This window comes from Tupaia chinensis, unplaced genomic scaffold (genome assembly GCF_000334495.1).
Source record: "Tupaia chinensis unplaced genomic scaffold, TupChi_1.0 Scaffold000458_2, whole genome shotgun sequence".
NCBI lineage: Eukaryota > Metazoa > Chordata > Mammalia > Scandentia > Tupaiidae > Tupaia > Tupaia belangeri.
Window position 1 is genome coordinate 368984 of NW_006159967.1, and position 16297 is coordinate 385280.

General features: G+C 37.0%; 1 protein-coding gene across 1 annotated transcript in view; it reads left to right on the plus strand.

Annotated features, from left to right (window-relative positions):
- Positions 1-16297, plus strand: part of VWA8 (von Willebrand factor A domain containing 8) — a gene marked incomplete at its 5' end in the record, with an annotated part of 402506 nt that overhangs the window by 119995 nt on the left and 266214 nt on the right. The window contains 2 exon segments of the mRNA XM_006155509.3: positions 967-1080; positions 14301-14469. Of these exon segments, the coding sequence (XP_006155571.2) occupies positions 967-1080; positions 14301-14469 (283 nt within the window).

The following is a 16297-nucleotide window of genomic DNA, read 5'->3' on the forward strand; positions in this document are numbered from 1 at the left end:
AACTTTAACATGACATCAGGAAACTGGATGGTTGGGGTAAGATCTACAACAGTGCTTTTCAACACTTGCAACATTTGGAATACAGTGCCATTTGTGGTCTAAATGGTTAGGTTGCCATCAGAGTTGGCATATAAAATAGCAGTGTAGTTTTTTCATTATGAATCATTTAAAAATCTAAAACTTGTAATTCCAGAGATAGAAATATTTTAATACTATGCTCCTGTAAAGAGTTACGTTAGACTTAAGGGACTATGCACCAGCTGCCTTGTTCATTGATGTGCACCTCATGTCTAGCCTGTGACTCTCTTACCCTGTTTTTTCTTCTTTCTCTTCCTTCTCCTTTTCCTGTCTTCTTCCTCTTCCCTTTCCTCCTCCTCTTATTCCTCTCCCCCTGCCCTCCGTCACATCCACCATTTATACTGTTGCCCTCCAGTACAGAAACCAACAGTTTGCCGAGTATAATACCACTAGTAAACATGAAATTTGGAAATATCTGCCTAACAAAATTGGTGGCTCCTAGGAGCTGGAAAAGAGATGGGCTGGGAGGGATTGAAAAAAATTTAGTTAGCAGATACAACAGTACATATAAATAAGTGGAATGAGATACAGAATTTTAGAGTGCAGTAGAATAAAGAAAGTTAGTGACAGTTTAATACTTATCTCCAATGAACCAGTAGAGCAAATTTCATTTGTGCACAACGGTAATGTCAGAGATCATGGGTATGTTTATTTTCTTGATTTGATAATCACACATTGTTTCATGCTTTGAAAAACTACACTCTATTCTACGTAGATGTACTACTGTTATATGTAAATTAGAAATTGCAGCAAAATCGTTATATACATAAAAGGAATATTAGAAAAAAATAGACATGATTAAAACATTTACTAAGTGATTTTACCTCTAATAGCTTCAGTTTTCAAAACTGATTAATTCATTTCCTGACTTTCCCCATATCCCATTAGGTTAATTCATGACCGAGAGCTCAGCCTCTATGATGGATCTAGGCTGTTGAGACAAGACAGGTATATGCGTTTAAAAGAGGAGCTGCAAATGTCTGATGAGCAACTACAGAAGAGGTACGTTTGGCTGCAATATTCTTACTCTTATCATTAACTTGTTAAGTTAACAATATCATCCATTATTTTTCTAAACCTAGGATCATGCCAAGATAATTTTGGATAGCTTTCAATGTCCTAAGATGCAGATAGTTTGGTGTTTCTTAAAATTTAAGGTTGCAGGGCCAGCAGGTGGCATGGTGAAGGTCTTGGACTCCCAAATGGCACACTGAGATTCGTGTCTTGGACCTGGTGGCTTGACTTCTCACTTTCCCTCTCTCTGTCTCTGTCTCCCTCTGGTGAGTGCATGTGCCCTATAGCAAATTAAAATAATAATAATAATAATAATAAAATTTAAAATTGCTATTCAAGATACATGAAGGTGGGTTTTCTTTTCTTTTTTTTTAAAGAGATTTTTGCTATAGGGTACATGCACTAGCAGGAGATAGAGAGAAGAAAAGTAAGAAATCAACCCCCAGAGGGGATGACCACGCCACAGTCCCTCCTCCTCCATTCTCTTCTCGGGATCTTGGGCACACACGCACATGTGTCCAGTGTGAGTTTAAATCACTGGGTCCCGGACTCGAACTGTGGTCAACTATGTGGAAGTTCAGTGATGTAACATTATGCCATCTGTTGGCCCTGAAAGTAGATTTTCAACAAGATCATGGGAAGTGAGTATTCTGAAAAAAACTATGTGTGGATTTCAAAAAGTTTTGACATCAAAATATATTCATACTTTACAAAAGTCCCCTTTGTACTTTGCACTTTCAGTCTTAGTTTTAAATGAGTGCTTAATTTTATGAAAACATTGCTATTAGCAATTGAGTTTGGCCTCACAGTTTGTATCCCCTCAGCAAAACAAAAGCTGGGCTCACGATTAATTGGGCCATGTCTCCTAGGAAGCCATCAGTATTACTGGAGTATACCACATGATGTAGAGTAATTTACAGAGCTCTCTAGAGATGTAATAAGCAAGTCCATGTTTGACACTTGATTTGATCCTAGTGCTGAAAATAGCTATAGAAGATAATTTTTAAAAGTTAAAATGTGGGGTCCAGCCGTTGGCATTATGGCTATGTTGCTGGACTCCATGTAGTCAACTGTAGTTCAATTCCCGGACCCGGCGGCTTAAACTCCCACCAGGAACGTGTGCGTGTGTGCCCAAGATCCCGAGAGGAGAATGGAGGAGAAGGGACTGTGGCATGGCCATCCCCCCTGGGGGGTGATTTCTCACTTTCTGTCTCTCTCTCTCACTCTATCTTTCGGGCGAGCGCACGTGCTCTATAGCAAAAACCTCTCCAAAAAAAAAAAAAAAGTTAAAATGTGAACTATAGATATTACATAATGGTATTGAATTAATATTAGTTTTCTTAAGTATCATATAGTAATGTGGCTATGAAGGAGAATATTCCTATTCTAGGAGAGGCTGAGATACTTAAGGGATAAAGCAAAAAAAAAAAAGACAAAATTTTCTAATGTTTCAGGAAAAAAAAACCGTGACACTTATATATTCATACAAACATACACACCACAGAATGAAAAAGAACTATCATGTGAAAAAGAACACATATGCAGTGAAAATCTTAGCAATCATCAAAATCTATGTGAAGAATATATAGGTGTTTGCATTCTGTTCTTTGGAATTTTCTATGGCTTTGAAATTTTTCAAAATAAAAAGTTTGAGGGAAAAGTTTTCTTTGAGCTGCATACTATACTTCCTTTTAGAGGAAGTTGGTAATTATTAGTTACATTCCATGTCACATTTCCATAAAAATATAATTTAATATATATATAATATAGCATATTTAACATATATTATATTTAAAATATATGTATGCATTTTGCTATAGGATGCATGCACACATGCCCAGCATGAGTTTTAAGCTGCCAGGTCCAAGACTTGAACTTCTGTCGACTATGTGGAAGTCCAGTGATATCACCATTGCACCATCTACTGATCCCACATTTCCATGAATATTTAACATAGTTAGATATTTGTGCAATGGGAAATTTCTTATCACTTAATCTGACTTTGTCTAATTGAAGCTTCCCCTCTCTCCAAAGGGCTTACTGCCATATTTAACATACTAATATTCCATTAAAGATAATTAGTATTTTTTTTTATTGTGTTTGTTTTAAGCAAAAATGTGTTTAAAAATTTCCTTGGGACTTTTTCCTAGAAGGGAAATGTTCAATTTCTTACCATTTTTGTATGAGTTATTAAAAATTTCATTTGATGACACAGCTGCAATGCTTCTGAGATGTACACTACAGCCCAGTGAATGATTTGTTTCAGTATTTAGAGTGGTAAATTATGAAGATCACTCTCATTTCATACCTTCAGCTTCTAATAGTCAACTTTTGTACATTATTTGCATGTGAATCACCAGTCAGGGAGCAGTTTACATTTTCAGAGAGATGAATCAAAGCATGGGCAATAGCTCACAGCAAGTTTGCCCTGCAGTTTTCCTTAGGACACCAGGAACATTTTACTTGTTGCCAAATGTTCAGGAAATGACAACCTTTTTCTATGAAAAGTACCCAAGTTCTTCCTAATGGTCACAAGCAGTTTCACAAATGAATACAATTTCAGGAACAGAGTGGCCCTGAGCATCATGTTCAGAGTTTGGTTCAGAGTGATACTTCTCAAAGTTTCCACCTTCATCACTACTGCCTTTATTTTTCTTTTCTTTTTCTTTTTCTTTTTCTTTTTCTTTTTCTTTTTCTTTTTCTTTTTCTTTTTCTTTTTCTTTTTCTTTTTCTTTTTCTTTTTCTTTTTCTTTTTCTTTTTCTTTTTCTTTTTCTTTTTCTTTTTCTTTTTCTTTTTCTTTTTCTTTTTCTTTTTCTTTTTCTTTTTCTTTTTCTTTTTCTTTTTCTTTTTCTTTTTCTTTTTCTTTTTCTTTTTCTTTTTCTTTTTCTTTTTCTTTTTCTTTTTCTTTTTCTTTTTCTTTTTCTTTTTCTTTTTCTTTTTCTTTTTCTTTTTCTTTTTCTTTTTCTTTTTCTTTTTCTTTTTCTTTTTCTTTTTCTTTTTCTTTTTCTTTTTTATTTTTTTTGGAGAGGTTTTTGCTGTACGGCGCGTGCCCTCGCCAGACAGACAGAGAGAGAGACAGAGAGATCGAAAGCGAGAAATCACCCTCTGAGGGGATGGCCACACCACAATCCCTTCTCCTCCATTCTTCTCTCAGGATCTTGGGCACACACGCACGCGCGCCCGGTGCATCACTACTGACTTTCATCTCTCTCATGGATACAGACCAGCTTGCTTTGTTTCCAGATGAGGAGAGAGATCATAATGTTTGCTTCCTTTTATTTACTTTTTAAATTTTTCATTTGAATTTTCATTAATGTTAAACTTCAAGAAACTTGAGCCATTTTTAAAAAAAGAAATTTGTCCATGTTCACAATATTATTTATTCATTTAATTTTAGAGAGATTTTTTCCTATCAGGTACATGAGTTTGCCAAAGGGACAGAGAGAGAAAAAGTGAGAAATCGCCTTCTAGGGGGGTGACCATGCCGCAATCCCTTCTCCTCCATGCTGCTCTCAGGATTTGGGTCACACATACACATATCCTGCGTGAGTTTCAAGCTGCTGAGTCTGGGATTTGAACTGCTGTTATCCATATGGGAGTCCAGTGCCTTAGCCCATTACTACGTGCTAGCCCCTCGATGTTTACATTATTACAACAACATAAGGAGCCACAGCTGTGACATTTAGTATACTATGTTCTTTTTTCTTCTTGTATACATCTTATTTTCTCTAAAGTTAATAATTACCAACATCTGAATATATATAAAGTGTGTGTGTATGCATATATATACACATATATATATAAAGTATATATATAGTATATATATAAAGTGTATATGTATATATATATTTATATATACACACTTAAATGCAGTGTTAAAAAGTATTTATTTTACTTTTTTTTTTTTTTTTTAAATTTCTATTGGGCACATGTGCTCACTAGAGAGAGAGAGAGAGAAAGAGACAGGGAAAGTGCAAAAGCAAAACACCAGGTCTAGGACTTGAACTTTTGGCGGCCATGTGGGAGTCCAGTGTCTTAACCACCATACCACCTGCTGTGCTGGCCCCTACCATATACTTTTGATGTTAGAATAGAGATTTGTATAATAATACAATAGGAACATCAAGAGAGTTGAGAGGGCCTTCAAAACGTATGTATTCTGAGAAAACTATGCATAGATTTCAATATTTTTTACACCAAAATTAACTTGTCTTTTAATTTTATTTTCTACACACTTTTTGCAGCCCTTTCAGATATATCGCTTTTTCATCTCAAATTTTCGCTTTTGTCTAAATGTCCTCTCAGACATCCAGACCCATCCAGTATTCTTCAAGTACATCTTCTGTCCGTTTCATCGTTTCCCCATGGAGTATTGTGACAATCCCTAATCTGAATTTTTGCCCTTTATCCTCGTAGTTCCAACCTCATTTTACATCTCTTTATGGGAGAGATTTCCCCAATTTCCTCTAGTCTCTCTTCCTGTACCTTTCATCAGTTAAATGAATGTTGACCCTCCTGGGCTAAAATTCTAATTTTCTTCTGTTCATTCCTGTGTTCTGTCCATTTGTGGGGCCTTAACTTTTCAGAGGTGAGATGGCCAAGAGTGATCCTCCAGTCTTGTCTAAATTAGGCTTTCTACCAGTTGAAAGCCTAATGCCTTTCCTAATTCTAATCAGTATTTCTTCTTTTCACTTGAAACAAAACACTTTATTTTCTTACGACTGAGAGTAGTTTTTCTCCTTTTTTAAAAATTATGTACAGTCATGTTACAAAATCTGCTTTATTCTGTTGGTATGGATTAGCTGGTAAATTTCTTTTCCTTGGGAACCAGCAGTTAGCGTAATGGCTATGTCGCTGGACTCCCACGTAGTCAACTGCAGTTTGCGTCCCGGACCCGGTGGTTTAAAACTCACGCCGGGCATGTGTGCGTGCATGTCCAAGATCCCGAGAGGAGAATGGAGAAGAAGGGATTGCGGCGTGACCATCCCTCTGGGGGGTGATTTCTCGCTTTCTGTCTCTATGTCGCTCTCTGTTTGGCGAGCGCACACGCCCTATAGCGAAAACCTCTCCAAAAAAAAAAAATTCTTTTCCTTTTCCTAGTTAACTTTGATGTAATTTTGTGACCCATTTTTGTCCTTCTGAACATAAATATATTCTCTTTTAGGGCCATAAAGGGTTACATTCTTCTTTTTCTTTTCCTTCTTACTGTCTTTCTCTTATTGCTAGAGGGTACATATATTACCTAGACAGAGAGAGAGAACACACATGCTCAATAGCAAAGAAAACACTCTCTGGGGCTGGCAGGTAGGTGACTTGGTGGAGGGTGCTGGACTCCCACATAGCTGACTGAGATTTAAGTCCCAAACCTGGCAGCTTGCTTTCTCGCTTTCTCTCTCCCTCTCCTTCTCCCTCCCTCCCTCTCCCTCTCCTCTCTCTCCCTCTCTGGTCAAATAAAAATAAATAAATAAATAAAATTAAATAAAGCAATTCTAAAAAAAAAAAATAAGGCTAAGGACTAATATTAAGAAAAACAAAACACTCTCCAGTAGAGAATGGTCATACGCAGTCCTTTTTTCCTCACTTTGTCCTGTCAGGATTTGGGGTGTGTACATATACCCAGTGTGTTCTCAAGATGCTGGGGCCAGGATTTGAACTGTGGTCAGCCATGTAGGGCCCAGTTCGCAAGGTGCAGCACTTACCACTGCACTATGGGGCCAGCTATGAACTCTTCTCTTAATGCAGTCTACGATATTTCTTTCAAAGCTGTTGTTTATTGGGTTGAGGGTTGACAGCTTGCCTGAAAGGACATAACACAATATAAAAAGCAGGAAATTTGTGCTCAGTGAGGAAATTAGTTTACTTCATAAGTTGTTCTTGTAAGTAATATGAGCTGTTATCTTTCATGGGTTGATCCCATATGTGGTCTATATCTAATATGTCACTCTTGGAATTAGCTTTTGAATTACATATTAGAAACTCACGACCCGTGTCATCTCTGTTTGTCATTTCTGTACTTAATCACATAACGTAATTTCACCAAAGTAATTATCTTCTCTGATAGTCTTACACAAGCTCATCTTTTTATTTTACTTCTTTTTTTTTTTTTAGACGTTTTTGCTATAGAGCATCTGCGCTCGCCAGAAAGAGACCGACAGACAGAAAGCGAGAAATCACCCCAGGGGGGATAGCCACACCACAATCCCTTCTCCTCCATTCTCCTCTCGGGATCTTGGTCACACACTCACACGCACCCGGCCTGAGTTTAAGCCACCGGGTCCGGGACTCGAACTGTGGTCGACTATATGGGAGTCCAGCGATAGCCATTATGCTAACTGCTGGTCCCTATTTTACTTATTTTTATTAATGCTTTATTAAGTTAGGGAAATTTGAAAATAGAAGAAAAAAGTCAAAGGTAGAATGACCTGGATTTTTTTTTAAAGGGAAAAGATTCTAGAGGGCTATGGGTAATGCCCAGGAATGGTCTATCAGTTGCAGCTGCCTAATAGAAAGAACAGCTTCCGTGTTCTTATGCAAATAAATACATCTCCTACTTCCAGCGGAGGAGATGAATTCCAAAAAATCCCTCTACTAATTTGTAAAGTAATACCTCTTGAGAGTTGACTGTAAAGCACTTGTTCCAACTACAGTGATTGGGTGATTTTGTCAAACTTGAATATCATAGTGGTAATCCATGGAGTCTTTCTCTGCATGCCCAGAATAGTACCCAGGTGATTCTTATCTATATACTGATGCTATGACTGATTTGGAAAGTATTAGTGTTCATTATTGATTATTAACATTACTTGTCTCCTTCTGGTCTAACATTATTAGGGTATCAACTCTAAATGATATAGTTAACTGCCTTCTGTGGTGTACTGCATATAACGACAGACGGATTTGTAAATAAATAATTATGATACAGTTTTTAGATGTTAGACTAGAGGTCTGTACAAAATGCTCTGGGAACACAGAAGAAGTGACAAGTAATTGTGCCATGAGAGGTTAGGAAAGGTGTCAGAGTACTGTTTAAGAAAGCCCTCTCCCAAAGGTTTTCTACTTAGCCTATTTTTATCCTTGGGCAATCAGTCACTCTTCTGCTCTCACCTGTTACTGATATACTGAGCATTTCTGAAAAGTTTTCTCTAATTTTGTTTGTGCCCTGAGTAATCTGTGACTACTGCATGTCCCACCTTAGGTATTCTAGAGAAATTTTGAACTCATTTCTACAAACATATTTCTTCTGAGCTCCTCAAACCACTTCCTCTCCACATACTTAGCCTAGACATTTAAAATGTCTAATCCATAAATTTGATCACAGCACTGTTAAACTCCTTCATAGCTTCATCACTTACAGTGTTTGGGCCCAACATCTACACATGCCTATCATCGTCTTTAATCTCAACATATCAAACTTCTGCTATTCCTTCAAGAGTTACCTTCTCTGTGACACTCTCTAACGTTCCTTTCTGCCATCAGGTTTTCCAAGGCCAATCATATTTAAGAGTTTCTTTGCCTCCAATTTTATTAATTTAGATACCTGATTCTCCTTTCAGATAGGAACAATTTTTATATTTGTATATAGCAAGACTCCTTTGATTATAAGTAACATAGACATTCAATTTGTTGCAAATGGGAATTTATCAGTATCATACATATTCAAAGGAAAGGCAAGGCTCCAGTTAAATCTTACAAAACAACAAGAAGCTGGAATTTTAATGTTATATGGACTTTCTGTTTTGCTTCTGTTTTATTTAATTTCTTTCTTTCTTTCTTTTTTTTTTTCTTTTTCTTTTTCTCTTTTAGAGAGTGTGTGTACCCAACACAGATGGAGAGAGGGAGAAAGACTCCCCATTCAATGGGGTATGGTCATGCTACGACAATCCCTTCTCCCCTATTTCTCTGGCCTGTTGGGACTTTGAGCCTGCGCACATACATTCCTAGCATGTTTTTCAAGCTGTTGGGGCCAGGATTTGAACCATTGTTGACCATGTGGGATTTGGCTCCCTTAACCACTAGCCTATGGAGTTGGCCCCATTTCTTTGTTTCTAATGTCACAATATGTAGCACATACTATGCTACTTCTAAATGTTTTTGAATTAGTGAATATATCTTAACATGGGATAAATTTTAGAAGACTCAGGTAAAGGTAATTCTATTAACACAGTTTTAAGTACCTTCTGAACTGGCAATGTTTCATTAGATGAACCTACTAATCAGGAATACTTTGATGTCTTCTAATGACGTGTCTGAAAGTTCAGGTTCTTAAAATTAACAGCGTTTAGCAGTGGGCTACCAGCCATTTCAGCTTCATAGTGTGGAACCCAGCTTCTAAACAATCGTATTTGACTCTTCCCTGACCTTCATTGTATACTAATTCTTTACCAAGATCATACACTTTATATCATTTCCAGAGTGCTCTGCAGGCTCTTATGTTCTTTTCAGGTAATCACATGCTTCACATGTCCTTAAAAATGTTGGAGTCTTCTCTTCTTGCAGCACACCAAGCATGTTGTGGACGTGATAGTTAGAAATAGTTCGACAGCTACACATACACAGCTGAAACCATGCCTGCATTTCTTGCAGGAAGTGAAGACAAAAATAGAACTTTTTATGATGAGAAAAACGTTTCTGGGGAAAAGGGGGAGTACAAATACTATAGGCTGCTAAGTGTGTTCCTTCCTGCTGTTGGTCAGGTCATAGATGAGGAGTTTCTGTGCGTTTTTAACTGTTTTGCCAAGAAAGGACTTCTGGTTATCACAGGAAACAATAAAGATTAGTGGCTTAGTCTTAGTTGTATATACTTCAATGTTTTTGAATTTTTATTGAATATTTCATTTTTATTTGTTGCTATTTTTCATCGAAACAGTTTATAATCTCTTAGTCTTTATTGCTCTTTTACTGTTATCCATTTTTTTTTTGAAGATAAGATCTGCGCATTCTCTTCTACCTTCCAGAAACCTCAGCATCTCTTTACTAGCAAATTAGGCTATGTGTATTTTTAACAAAATTCAAGATAGATCCAGGATTTTACACCAAGGTCTTTGTGTTTGATTTTCAAAACCCAAAGCCGTGAGGAAATTCTGATTTTGAAAATAATCCCAAACATTTTCATGGCCCAGGAACTGTTTTAAACCTGTGCCTGTGAAGTAATAAAATTACTAATTCTATATTTTGGGTTTGTTTTTTTGATACAGAAAATACACCTCCTCTCATAAGTTTATTCAAGACCATAAATAGATTAGCTTTGTGGTGGGAGACCATTATTTTTTTTAGCTATCACTTACCTTTGTTTTTGTCATCAAAGGTCTTCAAAGTTTTTCTTGCAGTGATGGTCATTGACAATAGCAATACACATTTATTTATTTCGCATCTACTCTCTTCCAACTATAACCCTAGGCCTCGTGTGCTCTAAATATGTTTAAGCCATGTGTCCATGCACTTTGCTACGCTATATAGAAAAAGGAGATAACGGCATATGAAACTGTGTAACTCTAGGTTCTGTGTTCACTAGTGTTTTATTTTATTTATTTATTTTTTGAGAGGTTTTTCACTATAGGGCGCATGCGCTCGCCAGACAGACAGAGAGAGACATAGAGACAGAAAGCAAGAAATCTCCCCCCAGGGGGGATGGTCACGCCACAATCCCTTCTCCTCCATTCTCCTCTCGGGATCTTGGGCACACATGCACATGCGCCCAGCGTGAGTTTTAAGCCACCGGGTCCAGGACGTGAACTGCGGTCGACTATGTGGGAGTCCAGTGACATAGCCATTACGCTAACTGCTGGTTCCCAACTAATGTTTTAATATGAAGGCCCAATTACAAAATCCTTTTCTCACTTATGAATGATGTTTTTATAGAAATCTGTATCACCCTCTCAAGTTTCTTAATATACAAGTTCAACAAAAATGTATTGTTTATTTATACCTTCAAGATTGGAGTCTATCAAACTGTTTGTTCATTTTATCAAAAGCCCGGTTGAGGTGTAATTGATGTCTTACATTTTGTGTAGAGTTGTGTACAGTTTGTTAATTCTTGATATTTATACGTATCTGTGAAATCATCCTCACAATGAACATAATGACTGCATCTCAATCCCTAAAGTGTTCCTATACACCTTCATAAGGCCTTCTTCTTGCCCTTTTCACTCTCTCTTACTGTCAGAGATCTGCTTTTGGTCACTGTAGATAGCTTGTATCTTCTAGAATTTGAGATAAATGGAATCACGCAATGTGTACTCTTCATCATTTGCCTTCTTTCACCTAGCTTAGTTATTTTGGGATCATTCATGTTGCTACATGTATTGCTAGTTCATTCCTTTTTATTTCTGAGAAACATTGGAAAGTGCTTTCTGGCAAATTTTTTTTAAAAAAAAAGAAAAAAGAAAGTACTCTCTAAAACTATACTCTTATGTCCACAAATATACTGACCCCAATATTTTTATTTTTAAAATCTTTAGAAATCTTTTAAAGAGGTCTTTTTACTTTTTAGTGTTTAGGAAATATTATGTATTTATCTGAAGCTAAGCTATATCTTTCATTTGTTGTTTTTGGTCAATTCTAGTCAAATTAAACCTAGCCTTGATTTAAAATTTTAGTAGTACTATTTTCTTTTCAGTTATGAATCTCTTCTTCAGCCTTTGAATTACTCGCCAGTTCATCATCACCCAACATGGTAGATCCTCTGCTCCCTAACTTTTGGATTTGAGGAATTTATCATCATCAGGAAGTGACTTTCCATATGACTTATTTGTATGTAAGGAAACCTTTGAGGAGAACCTAGGAAACAAAAATGCCCTTCTTTTCCTGTTATTCAGGAAGTTTAGTGGCTGTGTTTTTAGTAAGAATACACTTCTTTGCCTAACACATCAGCTCTCTCAGAAACTGTCCCCTTCAATTTTGGCATAAAACACTCCGGTATGCAGCTAGAGTCAATATGAAAAGGCAAGCCATAGACAGTACATGTTCCAGGTAATGACCATCACCTTTTAAAAACTTAAACCACCTACCTTGCTCTTATTAGTTGCTCTTCTAATTCCAGCTCATTTTATATCTCAGCTGAGATACCTGCTTCCTAACCTACAGGTTTAAGGTTGTGAATTGGACTTCCATTTTTGGCTTGCCTTTGGATTTTGACTTCATTTATTTTTTAAAGAATTATTTATTTAACTTTATTTATTGTTATTATTTTAAAATTTGCTATAGGACATGTACACTCATGAGAGAGAGAGCGAGAGAGAGAGAAAGGGAAATGAGAAAGCAATCTACCAGGTTCAAGACTTAATCTGTGGTAGACCCTGTGGGAATCTCGTGCCTTAACGACCATAGCACCTGCTGGCCTGGAATTTGACTTTATTTATTCCATGATTTGGTATCCCTCACCATTTTAAGTTAAAAAAACTATACCTGTAGCTTTATTTTTGTGCAGCTAAACCAGGCTCTGCCTTTCCTATCGTCTTTTGCCCCACGAATTAGAGAGGAGAATCAAGGATGAATTTAACATCTGCTGCCAGGCCTTGAGGGAGAATTTTCACAATTATAGCAAATTAGTTAGTAGATGTAGACAAAGGAATAACCTCCTTCTTTAGCTTTCCCATCACGGGATCTTTGTGTCCAGTTTCTGCCATGTGACTAATTACTAGCAATCCTGAGTGACAGTGCACTCCTCAGGGTTTCCAGGCACAGTCTGTGTTGTTATCCTTCCCTCTTTTTCCAAAACAGCTCCCAGCTGAAACATCTGTAAATAAGTTTTCTTTTCTCTCCTCCTACTTAAAGGAATGAAATGAAATCTGGTAGCTTTTATGAATTCATCTAGGCCTGCATACGGCCATTTCTAAAAGTTGCTCTTTACTGGCTTACAATTCACGATGTAAGCTCTAAAATTCCAGATCATGCAGTCAGGAATTCAGTGGACACCCCCATTATATTGATGGGATTTTCTCTTATCCAGACTCTTCTTAGTTACCATCTGATTCTCCGTACCCATGTCCTGCTTCTGGTGTTATAGCTAAGTGATTACGAAACTGTTGGATTGTATTATAGTAGTTATTGGTGAAATGCTAACTATCTACCTATGTTTCTAATTTTCTGAAGATCTTGGCAAGTGTGAGTTTTAGCTCTCCTTTCTGTTACCAAGAGCTGAATTACCCTCTAAAAGCCTATTTCTGCAGTTTTTTGAGTAGAAGTGATAAAAACTGACAATATGACCCACATGATTAGATCATAAGAGGTTTCTAGTCCTTCCTTTAAAAACAATTCATTTCATAGACCATAGGAAATCTAATCTGATTTATCTCTGTATCCTAGAATATTTACGTTTTTCCTCAACTTTCTTAACAGAGATTTTTAAAATAGATCACTTTAAACTTTTTAACATTTTATATAAAAAATGACAAAAGAGTGAATCAAAGTTTCAATTTACTATTTTAACATTTATGTATTCTTTTTTTCTTTCCTTTCTTTTAAGGTTTTTGCTATAGGGCATTGTATGCTCGCTGGAAAGAGAGATAGAAAGAGGGAAAGTGAGAAATCTACCCCCAGAGGAAATAATCAAGCCATAATCCCTTTTGTCTAGTCTCCTCTAAGGATTTTGGGTACCCATGCACACATGCCATGTGTGATTTTTCAAGCCTCTGGATCTAGGGCTTAAACCATGGTCAACCATGTAGGAGTCACCTCCCCACCTACTGTCCCCAATATTTAAGTATTCTTATTGTCAACCTAAATTTTAAATATAATCTAACCCCATATGCTGCTTAAATTTTCTGATTTGTATAAAATCTCTTCATTCTAAATCATACTTCTTGGTCTTTCTTGATTGACATAGAGTAGGTTTTTATAAGACAAAATTTTGAAGGGGTTTTAAATAAATGAAGAGCTATATATAATGAATATGAACTGGATAGGACTTTATTTCAAGGGACTATTGAGAAAACTTACTGTAGGCATAATAACGTATCAAAGGCAATGGTTTGTGCCAGGGCTGGAGTTTCATAAGCCGATATTATAACCAGTAGGTGATTATTTTCTTTTTTAATCTTAAGAGTCTTAGAATGTCCTAATTTTTTCTTAAAGCTCATTCTTTGCATAATAGCTTTGACTTTATTAACAGTGTGATAGACTCATCAGTACCTGGGCTTCAGCTATCATAACCGAATTTTGAACATGGAAGGTTATATTTTCTGATTTGTTTTTTTTTTCCCCTTTTTAGATCCATTTTTCCTATCCATCCATCTTTCAGAATCATTGCTTTGGCAGAACCCCCTGTTATTGGAAGCACAACACAGCAGTGGCTGGGACCAGAATTCTTAACCATGTTCTTTTTCCATTATATGAAACCACTTGTCAAAAGTGAAGAAATCCAAGTGATTAAGGAAATGGTAAGAGTGAGACCACACTCGCCTGTTTTCTACAACTGTTCTCTTTTTAATGTACTCTGATACATGTTGGAGCAGTGTTGGACAGTTTTAGCTTTTTCTCCTCCCTTACTTTTAAATTTCCTCATGTAATGGGGTAAATTAGTGGTTCTCAAACTTTAGCAATTTTCAGAACCATCTGGAGGGATTGGAAAAACACAGATTTCTGGACTCCATGTCCACAGTTGTTTAGTCAGTGGATCTGGGATGGTATATGAAAATTTTCATTTCTAACGTCCTCAGATGATACTGGTGTTGCTGGTCTGAGGACCACCCTCTGAGAACCAGAGATGTAGTTCGTCTCTCCTCTTTCCTCACGTGGAGGCAGTTTTGGAATTCTTTTTTCTTTTGTATCCAGTCAACATATCAAAAGCAATGGTTTGTGCCAGGGTTGGGGTTTTATAAGCTGATATTGTATAATATTTGTGACCAGTACATGATTATTTTAAGTTCTCCTGTAAACACAGGCAAAATATATGATCATTTCTTAGATCTGATAGAAAATGCTAAGTATTCTTAGCCCTTCAGAATTGTAACTTATTCTACATTTACCTGATTATTGGGTGAGTTCTAGTGTGTTCATGATTCATTATTCAGTATTCAGTGTCTTCCTTAACTAAGCATTATATTTGCCCCTCCCCCCTTTTAAAAAAGAATTATTTATTTAATTTTTAAAATTTATTCATTCATCTTATTTTTCAATTTGACCAGAAAGACAGAGAGAGAGTGAGAGAGGGAAAGAAACAAAGCCACCAGGTCCAAGACTCGAGCCGTGGTCGGCCATGTGGGAGTCCAGCACCCTTATCCACCACGCCACCTGCTGGCCCCTCCCCCCTTTTTTAGCATTCTAGAACTGCACTATTGAATGTGGTAACACTAGCCATGCTAAATAATTGGGGGGTTTTTTTAGAGGTTTTTGTTTGTTTGTTTGTTTGTTTGTTTTGCTATAGGGCAGATGCACTCACCAGAAAGACAGAGACAGAAAGTGAGAAAGCAAGAAATTAACCCCCAAGGGGGATAGCCATGCTGCAGTTCCTTCTCCTCCTTTCTCCTCTCAGGATCCTGGGCACACATGCACATGTACCTGGCATGTGTTTAAGCCACCGGATCTAGGACTTGAACTGCACTTGAGTACATGGGAATTCAGCTACGTAGCCATTACGCCATCAGCTGATTCCCTAAAAAATTTTTTTTAATTCAGTTTCTCTGTCATATTTCACGTGCTTAAGGGCCCACGTGAGGAACTTTTGACTGCTGTATTGGATAGCATAAGGAAGATTTCTATCATCCTAGAAGAGTCTATTGGACAGTGCTGTTCTAGGTTACTAGTTATTAACTTTTTATATAAAAGCACTCATCACCCTTGAAATACCAGAATGAACTGAATAATTTTCGGTTTTGTTGTGTACATGATTGTGGATAAGGGCACAGGCTTTAGAGTTGTCTATAAATGCCAGATCTACTACTTTCTAACTTCCAGATATTGGAATTACTCCAACATAGTTTCTTCATCTGAAAATGAGGGTAATATTTTCATGATTTAATGAGAGAAGGAGGGAGGGAAGGAATTAAAAAGGGAGGAAAGAGGCATAAACATTTTGACAGGGTCTTGCCATGTCATGGTCCACTTGCCCTAGCCTCCTAATTAGTGCCATTGCATCTGCCTGTTTAGGTTGCCCTGGGAACTGAACCCAGGTCCCTGTGCAGCCCCAAGCTTGCACTGTGGTACCCTACCACTTGTGCCATGGTGGCTGTGTAGGATTGATTTAAAATGTAAATGATATAAAGCAGG